This window comes from Astatotilapia calliptera, chromosome 6, assembly GCF_900246225.1.
Source record: "Astatotilapia calliptera chromosome 6, fAstCal1.2, whole genome shotgun sequence".
NCBI lineage: Eukaryota > Metazoa > Chordata > Actinopteri > Cichliformes > Cichlidae > Astatotilapia > Astatotilapia calliptera.
Window position 1 is genome coordinate 334,751 of NC_039307.1, and position 17,750 is coordinate 352,500.

The window sequence follows — 17,750 nt, forward strand, 5'->3', positions numbered from 1 at the left end:
GCTCATTTTGTCAGCTTTAACGTGTGACGTGTTTCTGTGTTTGATAAAATGAGTTTATGAGCTTCTGTTTTCAGTCCTGTTTACACAGAGACCTCACATTTACACAGTTAATATCTGAGGACGCGCCGTGGACGTCCGAGTCTCTGCGCGTTCTTTGGTTTACGGCAAAGCTGTGAGTGTGGTTGTAGCTTTACGGCAGAGAGTCTCGGCCGGGCGGGTTCAGTTAGTGTCCATGTTTGTCCCGTCCTTTCCTGTCCAGCTGTCCTTCCAGCTGTTTCCTTCTGATGGGACTTTTTAGAGTCTTGTGTTCCTGCTATAGGGAACAGAAGGTGCTCCTCTGGTGCTGTGAGATTTACCTCCACCTGAGAATCACCTGGGCACTCCTTCCATGGTAACATGGTCGATCTGTAACCATCACTAAATATACTCGAGGTGGAAACAAACAGACGAGTATTAAAATGAGCAGCAGTAACTGTAATCTGCATTATCAGGTTCTTTAAAGATGACTTAAAAGTTAAATAATAATGAATCGGCACAAAGTGAGATCTAAGTCATCCTCGCTGATCCCAAACAACCTTCTGTCTTTGCAGATAACTTTGATGATGATTTACACTTTACTGGTTTTAAATCAGCTCTTTTGTCTGTGAGTTCTTTGATTGCTTTTATTTTATTTACAGATTCTTTGGATGAATAAAACTGAAACTCAAACATCCACAAAGCTGAAAGTGTCCTGAAACTGTGACACCAAACAAACCGTGTCCTTGGATCACTGAGAAAGCCCCAAAGCATCAATCTGCTCACATTAAATAAACATGGGAGTGGATGCAGTTTCCATTCACACACACACACGGCCTGCTGTAGCCTCCAGCTCCGCCTCCAACACCGAACAAACAAACTGTGTCATCATGAGATCTCCTCGCCGTCCTCTCGTCTTCTCTGTTTCACATGAAATTCAGAAATGACTGACTCTCTTCTGTGCGTCCTCACACTCCTAACTCTGCTGCCTCACCTGAACAACTCAGATTTGATTTCCTGGAGTCATAAATATTAAGCATAGTACTGGCCTGGTTTAGGGTTGGAGCTCAGAGAGCTGTGCACATAACGTTCGTACGAAGCGGTGCCGGCGAACAGAAACACGAGGTCACGCGGTGTGTGTGTGTGTGTAAATGTCGGCGGCGTCTCCCTCTGCCCGCCGTGTTTCTCCTTTTGCGGTGTCTCGGGCTTCTGCACGCTTCTCCTTCTGCAAACTCTCTTTCCGGCTTTTCTCTGTTTCAGCAAAACCATTCGGATAAATATAATCGATGACGAAGAGTACGAGAAGAACAAGAACTTCTTCCTGGAGATCGGAGAGCCTCGGCTGCTGGAGATGAGTGAGAGGAAAGGTGGGGGGGTGTCGCCTTCCTGTACCCTGACCCCTTCTATATCACTGATAACCTTTGACCTCAGTCAGCCCTGTTGATGTGGTGTTTAATGTCATAACGAGTGCGGGGAAGTTTGAGTTGAGCTCATCCTTTAATAATCTGAGCTAATCATGTTTTTGCATCCCAGCAGGCAGACAAGGTGTCTGTGTTTGTGTGAACTAATGCATGACCCTTGACCTCTGACCCCCCTCCCCCCACAGGAAGATCATAGCCATTAAAATAATCGATCACGAGGAGTATGATAAGAATGCCAGCTTCTACGTAGAGCTGCAGGAGCCGTACTGGAACAGGAGGAGATGGACAGGTGTGGACGGGCACCTTAACCTCTGACGACCTCTGACCTGTCCTCCTTTGCCTGTCTTTGTGGAGTTTGTCTTTGCTGCTGTCACTCCTTTGCCCTCAGCTGGCGTCCTATTGGTCCAGACTGAATTATCAGTGCTGAGAGGTGCTAGGACAGTTTGAGTCAACTTTATCGATATATAAGGCGACAACAAAATCAAGGCGTTGATTCTTTTCTCCGGGTTCATAGAAATCTTCACACAGTATTGTTGCCGTTCACTCAGACGTTTATGGCGAACACCCGGTGTCGCTTTTTCTTCTCGTCGGGTTTGTGATGTGAAGGCACATGTAACCAGGTCACCTGTGGCGTTTAACAGCTCTTGGATGGCCCCGCCCCTCCCTGAGCCTGGTTCTGCTGGAGGTTTCTTCCTGTTCAAAGGGAGTTTGTCCTTCCCACTGTCGCCAAAGTGCTTGCTCAAAGGGGGTCATATGATTGTTGGGTTTTCATTGCAGGGTCTTTAACTTGAGGCGACTGCTGTGGCGATTTGTGATTTTTAAATAAACTCCTTTGGACTAAATTGAATAACATGAACAAATAATGGAAAGAATTTTCATGTGATTAAATTGCTTTATTTTAGCATTATGCAATGCTGTTATTATAACTTAATGGAGTTGGATCAACTTATTTACTGCAGTTGAGTCTAACTTAATTTATTTAAGTTGATCCAACCCATGAAAATGATGTTAGTCTGAAAAAAATGCCTAATGCTGACAGAAAGCCATTTATTAATGTGGAAATCCTTTTCATTAAGTTCATTTAAAGACTTAATTTTTTAGAGTGTTCAACAAATTCTAGACCAGGGGTGTCCAACTCCAGGCCTCGAGGGCCACTTAACGTAAAAACACTTTTACCATGGTTACCGGGGCCTATCCGGACGTGATAGGGCGAGAGGCGGGGCAAACCCTGGATAGGTCACCATTCTGTCGCAGGGCTAACACAGAGAGACAGACAACCATTTGCACCCACAGGTAATTTAGAAACACCAACTAACCTAACTTTTCAGTTGTGGGAGGAAGTCAGAGTACCCACCGCAAACTCGGCCAGATTGTGGATTTGACCACAGGACCTTCTTGCTGTGAGGCAACAGTGGTAACCGCTGTGCCACTGAGCTGTCAATCCAGGCTTAAAAGCAGCAGGAAGGTTCTGATCACAAGGCTCGATACACAACTTTCTGCATGTTTTTGTCTCTGACAGGTTAAACCACAATAAAGAGCGATAGCATACACGTCGTCTGTGTGGTCGTCTGCCTCTTATAACTCCAGTGATTTTCCCGTGGTCTCAAATCTTTGGAATTATGGTCACCACAGAAACAGGAAGTTATTTTGTTCAGATTACCAGTTTGAATCTTTTAAACGTAACAACCGCCCACTTTCATTTCCCTGAGTGTACTGAGGCAGCCTGGGTGTTTCACTGGGTTTTCAGGTGGTTTTTGTGGAGTTTGTGTCTTCGCCCAGTTCGCCTCACTAGAACATGCTAGTTCGTCTTATCTTAGTCCCGGAGAGGCTAGGAGAGAGATTCTCGCTTCCTTGTTGGTCCAGGTGTGGACAGATGCGGATGTGTCCGGTCAAGCTGTGATGCTGGCAGGTTGGGGAGGACGGGTCAGGTCCATTCAGCCTGGACTCTCATATGAAACCTGCACGTGTCCGTGTTAATCGCACACTTTAAATTTGTGTTAGATGTAACAGTAAACTAACAGCTGACCACCGCTCGAACCGTCGTTGGCGTCACGTTTGTCACGCGTTCGTTCAGCAGCATGAAGTCCAGATTGAGGACAGGTGTGTCAAACAGAGACCTTCTGATGTCACTTCTGCTTCATGTCTCTCTCGTCTCTTTCTTCTCTTCAGCTGTGTTGCTTCAGGAAGTCGGTAAGCCGCTTTCTTTGTCCCCTTCCTGTCTGCAAACCGTTTATGTGTGTCGCTTTCATGATTTCTAAGAATTGCCACAAAACCAAATGACTAACTCTGACTTCCTGTTTCGTACTTGCTGTCCTTTCAGGTGGATTCGTTAAGACAGGTAGGTGAAAGCCAGCAGTGAGACGATATCTGACATGTGAGCATTCACTGTATGTGTGTGTTAATCTGTGCTTTTTGTGACTTTTTGATAGACAAACAGCTGTATGGTAAGACACCTGTCAGTGGTGTAAATGTTGGCTTTCAAAGTGTGTCAACACTTAAAGCAACGTGTACGATGGTAGCGGCGTCTTGTAAGCTCTTCACGTGACTCTCATTCATCACCTTTAAACGTCGGGCGCCTGAGACGAAGCCCCGAATCTCAGATTTACAAACAGACCAAAGCCCGTTCCCGCTGCTCCACCAGGCCCGAGAAGCGTTTGTGTTTCACTGTGGTCACCAACGTGCGACGGGTGATTGGCATATCCCGCGTAGAGCTGGTCATGTGACTGCATGCGTCCTGAACGCCGCCACAGAGTGGACCTAGCTACAGCGGCTTGCAAAAGTATTCGGCCCCCTTGAACTTTTCCACATTTTGTCACATTACAGCCACAAACATGAATCAATGTTATTGGAATTGCACGTGAAAGACCAACACAAAGTGGTGCACAGGTGAGAAGTGGAACGAAAATCATACATGACTCCAGACATTTTTTACAAATAAATAACTGAAAAGTGGCTTCAGAATTGGAGTCCATCTTTTACGTACAGGCTATGCTCAGCATTTGAAATGCCCTGACCCGTTCTGTGCGTCATCGTGATCACAGATGAAACAGCACCAGCGCACCTCTTGTTATGTTTTCTTTCAGGGCATCACGCAGGGGAAGAAGCTCAGGGTAATTTAAACATGGCGTCCATCGGCACGCTGCAACACCATCATTCCTGTTATTTCGCCGAGCCACAGAGCGTCTCAACTTTAATGAAGTTGGTGGAAATAGAAGAGAAATTATAGTAAATAACATTTTAAGTCAAACACATCAGCGAGTATTTAAAAAATCATCATCCCAAAGCAGCTGGAAGAGCAGGTGTGACTGTCAGGCCGGCTGTTTCCAGACTTCCGGCTGAGCGTGAGACATGCTCTCAGTGCAGAACGAGCAGTTTCCTGATGCAAAGCGATGTTTTGGTCCAATCACAAGCTTTCCCTGAACCTAACCATGCAGGTTTTTAGTTCCTGAAGCTAATGAGTGAGGGATAACAGGAGAAACCCGATGTCAGGACTTATCTTTCACATAAGGATTAGACACAGGCAGCGTCAGACACAGTGGGATGAGAGGGCAATGGCTGTTTGCTAAATGAGAGCCTGTCTTTGGTATTGTGTCCTAGCTGAGACACAATACAGATGAAAACATCTGGAAAGACATTCATTCAGTTCTGTGAAGGCGTGACCTCCGTGGTTCCTGCAGGAACGATCCCATTCAGCTTTCCCTCAAACAGCGATCCTCTCTGGGGTCATTTACACTCATCCGCCTCAAACTCCCAGAGTTCATTTCACCATCCAATCGCCAAGCTTGAAATTCTGTGACGTGAGCTCCCGACAACTTCAGGCTCCGTCTCTGTGTCAGTCTGAACCATCAGCTGCTTCTCCAAGGCAGCGATGACAGACGTTTAAAGAAGGACTTAAACCTGGGAGATGATGGGAAACCTGCAGGAAACGGCGGCTTTGCACCTCACCACTTTGACAACACGTGTGCTCCTCACAGCTTGTGATTGGCAGAAATTTCTCTAAGATCCATTAACCTTTGATCAAACGCTTCCCCGAGGAACCTTCAGAGTGTCCAACATGAAATCTGAGCAGAAACTGTCTCAGACTCGCTCACAGCAAAACCTGGCCTTCGAATTTCTAACTACTGTAGTTACTTCTAGTTACTGTAACAACCCAAAAACCTCGCTGCCATTAACTAACCTTATGACTCCGCCCTCTTATCTAAATATGGTCACACAAAAACCAATCAGGCGGCCGATGCTGATGTCACCATTTCTACAGTGTACAGACAACACGTGAGCTTTAGAGCCTGTTATTGTGCCAAAAAATCACCTGTTTTGAGCCAATCAGTGAAGAGAAGACTCTTTCCTGACTAGGAAACATCTGGAGGTTTCCGGAAGCCTTAAAATTGTGAGACAAGGAAGGTTATTTCTAACCAAACTGAGCATGCTCAGATACGCACAAACAGGTCCTCAGCGCTCTGAGATGCTGAACCGTCAGTGTGATCATTAATGTGAATGTTTGAAGGTAAGACCTTCAGAATAAAAGAGGGATCATTTAATCAGACTCTCTGCAGGTTCTCACAAACGTTTACTAAAAAAGTCTTAAACAGCATTAAATTAAATCTCAGACTCAATTCAATTTTATTTATATAGCGCCAAATCACAACAAAAGTCGCCTCAAGGCGCTTCATAGATACAGAGAAAAACCCAACAATCATATGACCCCCTATGAACAAGCACTTTGGCGACAGTGGGAAGGAAAAACTCCCTTTAACAGGAAGAAACCTCCGGCAGAACCAGGCTCAGGGACGTCATTTTATTACTGTTATTATTATTTCAGTTCAGAGAGCAGCACAGCTCATCAATATTTTAAAAACATCAAATAATACTGCCGTCAGCAGACAGGATTTGTTTTCACTCCTCGCTGCTTCCTGTTAGCGTCACATGACCTCTGTAACTGTCCGTTAGTCTAACGCTCAACCCTCCACCTGAATGCCCACCTGAGGAGGAGCTGCAGGTGTGAGCGTCAGTGTTCTGCTCGTGTAAGCAGAGTGGGTGTAACCCCGCCCCCCGGCATGTGCTGATGGTAAAGCACACCCTTTATATTGCTCAGCACAGCCAGCCTAGGCGAACACTGCTACGATGCTAGCCCCATGGTGCGATCATAGACTGTGTACAAAAGAAGTAAGCCTGTCACTGTTCACGTGCTCACAGCTGCAAAATGCCGTTTGTGGACCGAGCGCACAGTTACCATCCAGTAAAATTAAGTCTCCACATCTCCCACATGAGCCGAGGTAGAGAGACATCAAGCTAACCTTTTAACTAACCTGCACTGGTTGAATGATAACTAACCTTCGTTAATGAAAAGCATCACAGGAACATAAATCCAGATTGAACAGCAAACACACACGTTTCATCCCGATTTTTGAAGTCTATTACTAAACAAAAACACCTCTGACATTTCACAGACTTACAGATTCTGTCCCTCTGAACAGACGCACATTAAACACACAAGCCGTCAGCTTGGTGCTGGATACAGGCTGTGATGATTCAGCCCTGTTCTGGTTTCAGTTTCTGTTCACCTGTTCAGGCAGAGACATCTACAGGAAGGTCCAGGGACGAGAGCACCCCGTCCCCTCCAACATCATCAGCATCGCAGGTTTGCCCATCATCTATCTTTTACTGTGCTAACTTTTATCACAGTGTCAAACGAACCATTATGACCATTTATTTTCGTAGCTCTGATCAGGACAGGCAACGCTCATATGTACACAGGTATCAATGAGAGCTGAGCTTTGAGAAAACTCGTGTTATTGATTGTGGGCTTTTGACTGGCCAACATTTCTTCACTGTCAGGGTTTAGACGTCTTCTTGGGAAATCTTTAGTGAGAACTGAGAGCAATTCAACCATCTCTCTCAAAAAACGACTCAACCCCATTAGAAATAAAGTGACAGATATTGGCTTCTGTATCAAGAATAGGCATATTTATAAATAGCTGCTCTCTCACATAATAAGGTAAATGAATCTTAATACACTCAACAAAAATATAAACGCAACACCTTTGTTACTGCTCCCATTCCCCATGGGATGGACGTAGAGACCTAAAATTCATTCCAGATACACAATATAACCATCCCTCCCAAACAGTGGTCACAAATCAGTCCAAATGTGTGGTAGTGGGCACATCTGAGATAATCCATCCCACCTCACAGGTGTGCCACATCAGGATGCTGATCTGACATCATGAGTAGTGCACAGGTGTACCTCAGACTGCCCACAACAAAAGGCCACCCTGGAATGTGCAGTTTTTTGCGCTATTGGGGGTCTGGGGACCCAGAACCGGTCAGTATCTGGTGTGACCACCATTTGCCTCATGCAGTGCAACACATCGTCGCATGGAGTCTATCAGATTGTCAGTTGTGGCCTGTGGAATGTTGGTCCACTCCACTTCAATGGCTGTGCGAGGTTGTTGGATATTCGTGGGAACTGGTACACGCTGTCGTATACGCCGGTCAAGCACATCCCGAACATGCTCAATGGGTGACATGTCCGGTGAGCATGCTGGCCATGCAAGAACTGGAACATTCTCAGCTGCCATCTGCCCTGAACAATGTGAACCATGATTCATCCGTGAAGCGCACACCTCTCCAACGTGCCAGACGCCATCGAATGTGAGCATTTGCCCACACAAGTCTGTTACGGCGACGAGCTGGAGTCAGGTCAAGACCCCGATGAGGACGACGGGCATGCAGTTGAGCGTCCCTGAGACGGTTTCTGACAGTTTGTGCAGAAATTGTTTGGTTGTGCAAACCAATTGTTCCAGCAGCTGTCTGGGTGGCTGGTCTCAGACGATCTTGGAGGTGAACCTGCTGGATGTGGAGGTCCTGGGCTGGTGTGGTTACACGAGGTCTGCGGTTGTGAGGCCGGTTGGATGTGCTGCCATATTCTCTGAAACGCCTGTGGAGACGGCTTATGGTTGAGAAATGAACATTCAATGCACGGGCGACAGATCTGGTTGACATTCCTGCTGTCAGCATGCCAATTGCACGCTCCCTCATTGCTTGTGGCATCTGTGGCATTTTGCTGTGAGACAAAACTGCACATTCCAGGGTGGCCTTTTGTTGTGGGCAGTCTGAGGTACACCTGTGCACTACTCATGATGTCAGATCAGCATCCTGATGTGGCACACCTGTGAGGTGGGATGGATTATCTCAATATAGCAGATGTGCCCACTACCACACATTTGGACTGATTTGTGACCACTGTTTGGGAGGGATGGTTATATTGTGTATCTGGAATGAATTTTAGGTCTCTACGTCCATCCCATGGGGAATGGGAGCAGTAACAAAGGTGTTGCGTTTATATTTTTGTTGAGTGTATTTTTGTTGACTCTACAACCTAATGTTTCCTCTCTGATTCAGAGGACGGGGCTGAGGAGCCTTTGACAAAGAAAGAAGAAGAAGAGCGGAGGATTGCAGAGATGGGCAGGCCAATGCTGGGCGAACACGTCAAACTGGAGGTGATCATCGAGGAGTCGTATGAGTTCAAGGTAGGAGACGTTTCTCTTGGGTTAGTGTGAAATATGTAAGCCCCTTTCAGACGAAACTGTCCTGAGGAGCTCTGATGGCCACTCTGCATCAGAGAGCACCAAGAGATAGAATAGAATAGAATAGAATAGAATAGAATAGCCTTTATTGTCATTGTACAGAGTACAACGAAATTGGAGTGCCACTCCCTTGGTGCAAGTTTCAATAATAAATATAAATGTAAAATATAAAAAGTACAAAAAAAACAATCGTAAGTACTCAAACAATAGTATGTACAATATATACAGGATAGCAGCATTAATATAATGACAGTATGAATAGCAGCATTAATATAATGACAGTGACGGTATGGAATAGGTTCAATTGTTTTTGTGCTTATTTACTACGGTGATAGCTCTGGGAAAGAAGCTATCCCTGAATCTGTTTGTCCTGGTTTTATGTGACCTGTACCGTCGGCCTGACGGTAATAGTTCAAACAATTGGTTGCTGGGGTGAGAGTGGTCCTTGATGATATTGCCAGCTCTGCTGAGGTACCGAGAGTTTGCAGTGACCTCCAGGCTGGGCAGAGAGCAGCCAGTGATCTTCTGGGCTGTGTTGATGACCCTCTGCAGTACTTTCCTGTCCGCAGCTGAGCACCCTGCATACCATGTTGTTATGCCGTACGTTAGGATGCTCTCTATGGTGGCTCTGTAAAATGTCACCAGCAGCCTCTCCTCCAGGTTGTTCCTCCTGAGCACTCTCAGAAAGTGGAGACGCTGCTGGGCCTTTTTAACCACCGCTGTAGTATTTGCAGTCCAGGAGAGGTCATCAGATATCTGCACGCCCAGAAACCTCATGGAGTGTACCCTCTCCACACAGCTCCCGTGAATGTAGAGTGGGACCGGGTCTGCTCTGCCCTTCCTGAAGTCCAAGATAAGTTCTTTAGTTTTCGTGGTGTTCAGTTGGAGGTCGTTAACTGAACACCACTCAGTCAGTCTGTTGACCTCATCTCTATAGTCCGACTCATCCCCCCTTGAGATGAGTCCAACCACTGTGGTGTCATCCGCGAACTTTATGATGGTGTTTGAGAGATGGGTAGGGGAGCAGTCGGATGTGTAGAGCATAAACAGGAGGGGACTCAAAACACATCCTTGTGGAGACCCGGTGCTGAGTGTGATGGTGCTGGACCGGTGGGGGCCGAGTCTGACAGACTGTGGTCTATTTGTCAGGAAGTCCTTGATCCAGAGGCAGATGGGGGTGGAGAGTCCCAGGTGAGACAGTTTCTGGACCAGGATCTCTGGGATGATATGATTGAATGCTGAGCTGAAGTCCAGGAAGAGCATTCTCACATAGCTTCCTCGGTGCTCCAGGTGACTCAGCGCAGTGTGGAGCGCTATGGTGATAGCGTCCTCGGTGGATCGATTTGTCCTGTAGGCAAATTGGTGGGGGTCCAGAGTGGGAGGCAGACCGGCCCTGATGTGCTGACAGACCAGTCTCTCAAAGCACTTCATCACTACAGACGTAAGTGCAACAGGCCTGTAGTCATTTGGGCTGGCCACAGCTGTCTTCTTGGCGATGGGGATGATGGTGGAGGTTTTGAGGCAGGGCGGGACGGTGTTTGATGACAAGGAAAGGTTGAAGATTTTAGTGAAGACTCCGGTCAGTTCGTCAGCACATGCTGTGAGAACCTTTCCATGTGTTCCATCAGGACCTGCCGCCTTCCTGGGATTCACTGACCTTAGAACACACCTCACTTGGTGCTCCCTAAGTGTTAGTGTGCCAGTGCTGGGGGCGGGTGGAGGTGGTGTGGCAGCTGAGGGCTTGGTCGTCTCAAAGCGGGCGAAGAAACGGTTTAGATCCTCAGCCAGTGAGGCATCAGTCCTAGATGTCGCCTGGTTATTGCTTCTGTAGTTGGTAATGTGATTGATCCCCTGCCACATTTTTCTGGGGTCGTTGTCAGCAAAGTGATCTTCAATCCTCCTCCTATAGGCAGCCTTAGCTTTCCTGATGCCTCTACTCAGGTCTGCCCTGGCCGCCCTGTCCCCTGACTTGAAGGCAGTGTTGCGGCTTTTTAGGAGGGATTGCACTTCGCTATTCATCCAGGGTTTTTGATTTGGAAACACCCTGACCCTTTTGTTGATGGTGACATTGTCAACACAGTTCCTGATGTACGAGAGTACAGTGTCCGTGTACTCCTGGAGGTTGTGGCTGGAGAATAAATCCCATACAGTTGTTGAGAAGCAGTCCTGCAGTTGAGAAAGGGCTCCTTCAGGCCAGGTTTTTATTGTCTTTGTCTGGGGCTTTGTTTTTCTCAGCAGGGGGGTGTAGGTGGGGGTGAGGGACATGCAGAGGTGGTCAGATCCAGCCAGGTGGGGGAGGGGTGTCGCTCTGAAAGCATGCTTGATGTTTGAATAGACATGGTCCAAAGTGTGTTCTCCTCTCGTAGCAAAGTCCACGAACTGGACAAATTTAGGAAGCACAGTCTTTAGGCACGCTTTGTTAAAGTCGCCGGCGACAATAAAAACCCCATCGGGGTGGGCAAGCTGTTGTTTGTTTATGGTGTTGAGCAAGAGGCTGAGAGCCGTGCTAACGTTAGCATCCGGCGGTATATAAACAGCTATCACAATAACTACTGTAAACTCCCTCGGGATGTAAAAAGGTCTGCACGAGACTGCCAGAACCTCCAAATCAGGAGAACAGTGTGTGTGAATGATCCTGCTGTTACAACACCACTCGTTATGCACGTAAACACATAGCCCCCCTCCTCTGCTTTTACCTGAGTTGCTGTTTCTGTCATGCCGGTGTAGCGTGCGGCCTGCTAACTCGACTGCAGCGTCGGGAATCAGCGGGTGAAGCCACGTCTCCGTAATAAGAATAATGCTGCAGTTACGTGCAAAGCTTGTGTTGGCTATCTGTAGCTCCAATTTGTCAAGTTTGTGGGTGATGGATCTGGCGTTCGATAGGATCAACCAGGACTTTGTTGTTTGTACCACTAACAAAACAACAAAATCCTCAAATGTTCAGCGCTAACTGTTTTTAACATAACTAATTGAAAGAGAGTACCATGACCCCAAAAACTGAATTCTAAGGACTTTCCCACATAGTTCCTGCAATGTGGGCACACATAAAAAAGGAGACTTCCTCTAACAGTGATTAGAAAAAGGTCCTTTAGTCTGAACTAGCCTGACGAGTCGGATCTAAAGGACACTCCAAAACTCTCTCATAGATTAACGGATAGTTCAGAAATCCACCTGCCAACATCAAGGAAGTCCAATCCCTACACTGTCTTTACATTTTATACATCACTCCTACCACATAGCATGTTGGACTGTGACCTGAAAGACTAGTATGTTGACTTTGTTCCCTTTGAAGTCGAGCTGATGGCTTTACCTTCAGAGTTACTGAACGGACATTTAGTTGCATCATTAAACCAGGAGGAACGTGAATAGCTGGAGCATCTGGCATTTCTAGCCTTTTATGTGGGATTTTTCATCAGTATGTCCTACATAAATGGCTAAATGGTCAAATGCATATAAGAGATTTTCTTTGAAACCTAATGGCATCTGGTTTGTGAAGCTATACTTGTTAAGCTTAAGGTTCTGCACCCTGATCTGACACTGTTCACCTGCAACATTCTAGCTAGTGGTGAGTCAGCAAAACGAAGACTTCTTCTTGATATCTGCTTGAAGCGTCTTTAGGCCCTTAAAGGCAGAATATGCTGCCTTGACCGCTGAACAGTGGAGAAACATTCAGAGCTGGAGTTTTATGTCAGATGCAGATGTTCACCACATTCAGACTGGTCTATAAACAGTCCTTAGCCTGAAAGAGTCTGTAATAGAAAGGCACAAGTCGGACTGAGCCTGAAATGATCATGATGGGTTCTTGGTCCTGCTTCCTGTCCGCTCTTCCCTTGCATCATGCTCACAGAAACTGAAGAATTTCCGATAGTGAGAGAACATCTGAAGTAGGCTTTCATCAGCTATCTTCTACACATCAGGCAGTGTGACAGTTTCAGACTGAACTTCAGATGCTGTCATCGTTTGAAATGAACGCTGAGAATTCAGCATCAGATAGAAAAAGCTAAAGTGAGGTGGCTGATTTTCAAAATGGTCAGCAGGGCAGTGAAGCTGACATTAGATGTTTCCTGGATGTGTTTCAGAGTACAGTAGATAAACTCATTAAGAAGACCAACCTGGCTCTGCTGATTGGGACCAACAGCTGGAGGGAGCAGTTTGTGGAGGCCATCACGGTCAGCTCAGGTATGAACTAACTCTAACTGTCCTTCTTCAGGTATGAAAACCAACATTAATATAAGCCCTGATTAAGGGCTACCAGTCTGTACCCAAGCCAAGCTTTAAAACTGATTCCTGGCTCTGCTCTCCTCAGGCGATGATGATGAATGTGGAGAGGAGAAGCTGCCCTCTTGTTTTGACTACGTCATGCACTTCCTCACCATTTTTTGGAAGCTTCTGTTCGCCTTCGTTCCTCCTACAGACTACTGGAATGGTTGGGCCTGTTTTGTTGTCTCCATCACTGTCATAGGCATGTTGACGGCAGTGATCGGAGACCTGGCGTCGCATTTCGGCTGCACCGTGGGCCTCAAAGACTCAGTCACCGCTGTGGTGTTCGTCGCTTTGGGCACTTCTGTACCAGGTCTAACACAAACATCTCGTTTTCTTTACTAGGACTTTCAGTCCTTCAGATTTTGTCCAAGGCAAATCCTAATAAAAACATTACAGCAAACAAACAACAGCACATTAAATCAGAACTATCTGTATGAAAACCCCAAAGGTTCTGATTCTGTTCATCTGGACGTTTTCAGTGGGAGAAACGTTTCATCATCATCCAGGTGACTTCTTCAGTCTCAGGTTTCCAATCTTATAAACAGTACATTTGCATAATGACTGAAACCAGCCCACTGAGGAACAATGGGCTGGGAGGTCAGCTCCTTAATCTTAATTATGCAAATTCTCATGACCACTGATCAACAACCACTGACCAATGGCCATGAGTCCCATTCACAGAGAGTTGGGGAATGGCTGCAATCACAGCATTGTAAGATGGTGACGGATGTACCCTTAGGCCCCTCCTTTATTCAGAGATGGTCTTTCCCTTTTCACGTAAATGGCCTCCTTGACTCCGCCCTCAAACCAGCGTTCCTCCCTGTCCAGGATGTTATATCCTCATCATTGAAAGAGTGTCCACTGGCCTGTAGGTGTAGATAGTCTGCAGAGTCCTGGCCTGACGAGGTGGCTCTCCTGTGTTGTAGCCAGAGGTTGTTTGGTTTCCCCGACGTATAAATCCTGGCACTCCTCCTGCACTTAACAGCGTACACTATGTTACTCTGTTTGTGTCGGGGGACCCGATCCTTGGGGTGGACCAGTTTTTGGCGCAGCGTGTTTTGGGGTTTAAAAGCCACAGAGACCCGGTGTTTAGAAAAAATGCGTCTCAGCTGCTCCGATACTCCTGACACGTACGGGATCACTACAGGTTTTCGCTTGGGCAGCGGTTGTCCTTCTCTCCTGGATTGGCTGGAGCTTTCTTTAGGCGCCTTCCCAGCTTTGACAAAAGTCCAGCTGGGATAACCACATTTACTCAGGGCCTTCTTGATGTTCTTCTGCCTCCCTGGCTGCTGTGTCAGTGGGGATGGTGTTCGCTCTGTGTTGTAGCGTCCTGATGACACCCAGTTTGTGCTCCAGTGGATGATGAGAGTCAAACCTTAAATACTGATCCGTATGTGTAGGTTTACGGTACACGTCAGCTTTTAGATGTCCTCCATTACTGATGGAAATCTCACAGTCTAAGAAGGCTAACCTGCCACTGTTCATATCCTCCCTGGTGAATCTGATGTGTCGGTCCACCGAGTTAATGTGATCCGTGAATTGTGGTACGTCCTGAGATTTGATTTTCACCCAGGTGTCATCCACATCCAATGGATTGGTGGTGTTCCAGGGTAGGATAGCAAAGCCCTCTTTTCCACTTCCTCCATGTACAAATTGGCCACGATGGGTGAAACTGGGAGCCCATGGCACACCCATGTTTCTGCCTGTAGAACTGACCCTTGTATGTGAAGTAGGTGGAATGAAGACACAGTTCAAACACACACTGTCGATGCTGAGAGCGGTCCTGCTGCTGAGGTTGGGGTCATCCTGTAATCTCTTACGAACTACCTCCAACGCATCCGTGACTGGGATGCAAGTGAAGAGAGGTGTAACGTCGTACGAGACCATGGTTTCATCTGCCTCCATGATGACATCTCTCAACTTCTCAACAAAATCCAAAGTGTTCTGGATGTGGTGTTCAGAGCTGCAGGGTTGAAGGTCAAAGCCAGAAACTTAGAGATGTTATAGGTGACTGAGTTGATCATACAGACAATTGGTCTTAAAGGCATAGCCCTTTATGTATCTTCTGTACAGCCAGATGAACAGAATTAATTTTGGGGAATTTCTTTAACTGGATGATTGAGCATGCATCAAGCCCTTTTTATCTCCTCAAACATATCTTCTCTCCACTTTCTCATCATCAGACACCTTTGCCAGTAAGGTGGCAGCCATTCAGGACCAATATGCCGATGCCTCCATTGGAAATGTGACGGGGAGCAACGCCGTCAATGTCTTCCTAGGTATTGGCGTGGCCTGGTCAATCGCTGCTGTCTACCACTACACCCAAGGTCAGGAGTTCAAGGTCAGCCCTGGCACACTGGCCTTCTCCGTCACACTCTTCACCATCTTCGCATTTATCTGCATCGCTGTGCTCATCTACCGCCGCCGACCGGAGATTGGCGGGGAGCTAGGTGGACCCCGTATCCCAAAGATCCTCACCACTTGCTTGTTCTTCAGCCTGTGGTTAATGTACATCGTCTTCTCCTCCCTGGAAGCCTACTGCCATGTAAAGGGCTTCTAACAGTGCCACTCCAGACCCTCTTCAGGACTTTTCTGTTGGATTCTAGGTTGCTGCATATACCAGTGGGCTATTGTCAAACATTTGCTGCATATCTAAAGGTTATAAGAGGGATTGACCTGAATGGATTCGCTGTAGTTCAGTTCACATTCTTCACGATCATGATCATGAACAGGCACATAAAACAAAATAAAATACATTTTAAAAAACATCTTGAATGGGTTGGGGTTACAATCATACTGGGTGGCTTTTTTAAGGGTTTGAATAAAATCTAGTGACTTAGCAGTTTCTATAATTTGTTACTTGTCTGAAAGTTTAGATTGATGAACATTTCAACAGGTTTCTAAAAAGTTTTGTTTGTTCTTTTTTCACCTATCTCTGAATATCGGAGTTCTTTAAGGTTCTACTAAAGGTACAGAAGTTTCTCATGTGACGCCATGTGCACATTGCTCGAGAGCTGTCTGCCACATCAGACGTGATACAACCACTGGTTGCTGTGGGAAAATGTCTATTTCCTGACTGATTTGCAGTGGTTGCTGGTGATTTCTGCCTCTCACTGGGTGAAATTAGATGCAAAAAAAGGTTTGCACCAGAAAACTCAGAGTGATTGCTTTGGTTGCTACCAGGTTGCCATGGGGAAATGTAGTTTTTCACATTTGTCTTCAAATCCTTGCAAATTCCCAGCAACACCCACTGGAAGTTCAGAAAGTTTGCCTTTAAAGTAATAAGACCACGACAACTGCCATCAGCCTCCAGCAACAACTTACAACCAGTGGTTTAATACTGCAGTTTCCCTCACAAACAGATGGTTGCAGCCGCTCTCTAGGCCTGTGTGACCTGAGTACTATTCACCTGATTCTACAGTATCACCATGATCCAAAATGGCAGACAAGTAAGCGTCACATGGTTGGGGTCACATATTTGCAAACCCTCAGTGAGAGGCTCAAAACCTCTTTGATGGCTTTCTAAAGGCTCCGACAGTACCCGATGGACTCTCTTCTGCTGTGAAGGATCCCTGAAGGTTCTAGTGGAACCCTGAGAACTGAAACTGACTGACTCTGGTGTCCATATTGAACTGTTCTCTGGCTGCTGAGCAATGGTGACTACTTTCATTCTCACATACCTCCCAACCATGTAAAAAATCCATCCGAACCTTTCAGCGATGTCTAATGTAAACTATTTAATTTTGACGTGCATGGACTTTAAACCACATCACGAGTAGCCGTGGCGATTAAGGAGAACCGGAGTGACTTTTAGTGTTTTAGGTGACTCGGAGGGTAGTGTTGCACCTACATTAATATCTGCACTGAGTTTGAATAAAGGGAGAGTTTAATCAGAGATGCTGTGAACAGCAGCTGGCTTGAGTTGGACCTGAGCTGCTGCTTCAGTGGAGTCAAACACTGAGGAAATAACGATGTATGCTTGAGTGTGAGTTCCTACACCGATGACAGAAATCTGTTAGCAAAGACAAAATTCTGTCATGTGATTGGCTGCTTGGGTGATGTAAACATTAGTTGTGTCTTCATAATGCAGTGTCTTTGTTTCAAGTATTAAAGTAGAGTGTCAGTAAATCGTTCTCCTCTTTGACTGGATCACAGAAATGTCTGCTCAAATCCAAGGCATCAATTTCATGTCAACAAAGAGCAGAATATTATAAATGATACTACAATATTATACATGTATTATACTAAACGAGGGCTGCGATGTAAACCTGACAGGTGCATCGATAGCTCACAGTTAGGGAGCTAGGTAAGAGAAAAGCAACAATTTCAGGTGTGTTTATTGATATTTTACAAAACCAACGTCCCTGTGAAGGGTTAAAGCTCTACTGTATGACAAACTGCTGACACAAACATCGGAAAAAAACACAAACACCGATGACACAAGGTTAAAGGCTGAGCTTTGAGG

The 17,750-nt window shown here is 46.2% G+C and overlaps 2 protein-coding genes across 9 annotated transcripts in view; one reads left to right on the plus strand and one right to left on the minus strand.

The window, feature by feature from the left end:
• The window catches only part of slc8a1a (solute carrier family 8 member 1a), a 31,582-nt gene extending 14,169 nt beyond the window's left edge, over positions 1–17,413 (plus strand). For 4 of the 6 annotated variants that reach the window (XM_026169456.1, XM_026169458.1, XM_026169455.1 and 1 more), the window contains 8 exons: positions 1,276–1,382; positions 3,606–3,626; positions 3,757–3,774; positions 7,006–7,074; positions 8,838–8,965; positions 13,102–13,201; positions 13,329–13,595; positions 15,469–17,413. In XM_026169456.1, the coding sequence (XP_026025241.1) occupies positions 1,276–1,382; positions 3,606–3,626; positions 3,757–3,774; positions 7,006–7,074; positions 8,838–8,965; positions 13,102–13,201; positions 13,329–13,595; positions 15,469–15,845 (1,087 nt within the window). In that variant the 3' untranslated portion in view covers positions 15,846–17,413. Of the gene's footprint in view, positions 1–1,275; positions 1,383–1,621; positions 1,726–3,605; positions 3,627–3,756; positions 3,775–7,005; positions 7,075–8,837; positions 8,966–13,101; positions 13,202–13,328; positions 13,596–15,468 lie in introns of all 6 variants that reach the window. The other 2 variants (XM_026169459.1, XM_026169460.1) reach the window with 2 other exon arrangements.
• A 190-nt stretch (positions 17,414–17,603) lies between these two features.
• The window catches only part of LOC113023455 (phosphofurin acidic cluster sorting protein 1-like), a 24,565-nt gene continuing 24,418 nt past the window's right edge, over positions 17,604–17,750 (minus strand). For all 3 annotated transcript variants that reach the window (XM_026169464.1, XM_026169463.1, XM_026169462.1), the window contains exon 24: positions 17,604–17,750. This exon is cut by the window's right edge and continues 824 nt beyond it. The gene's annotated coding sequence lies outside the window, so the exon portion shown is untranslated.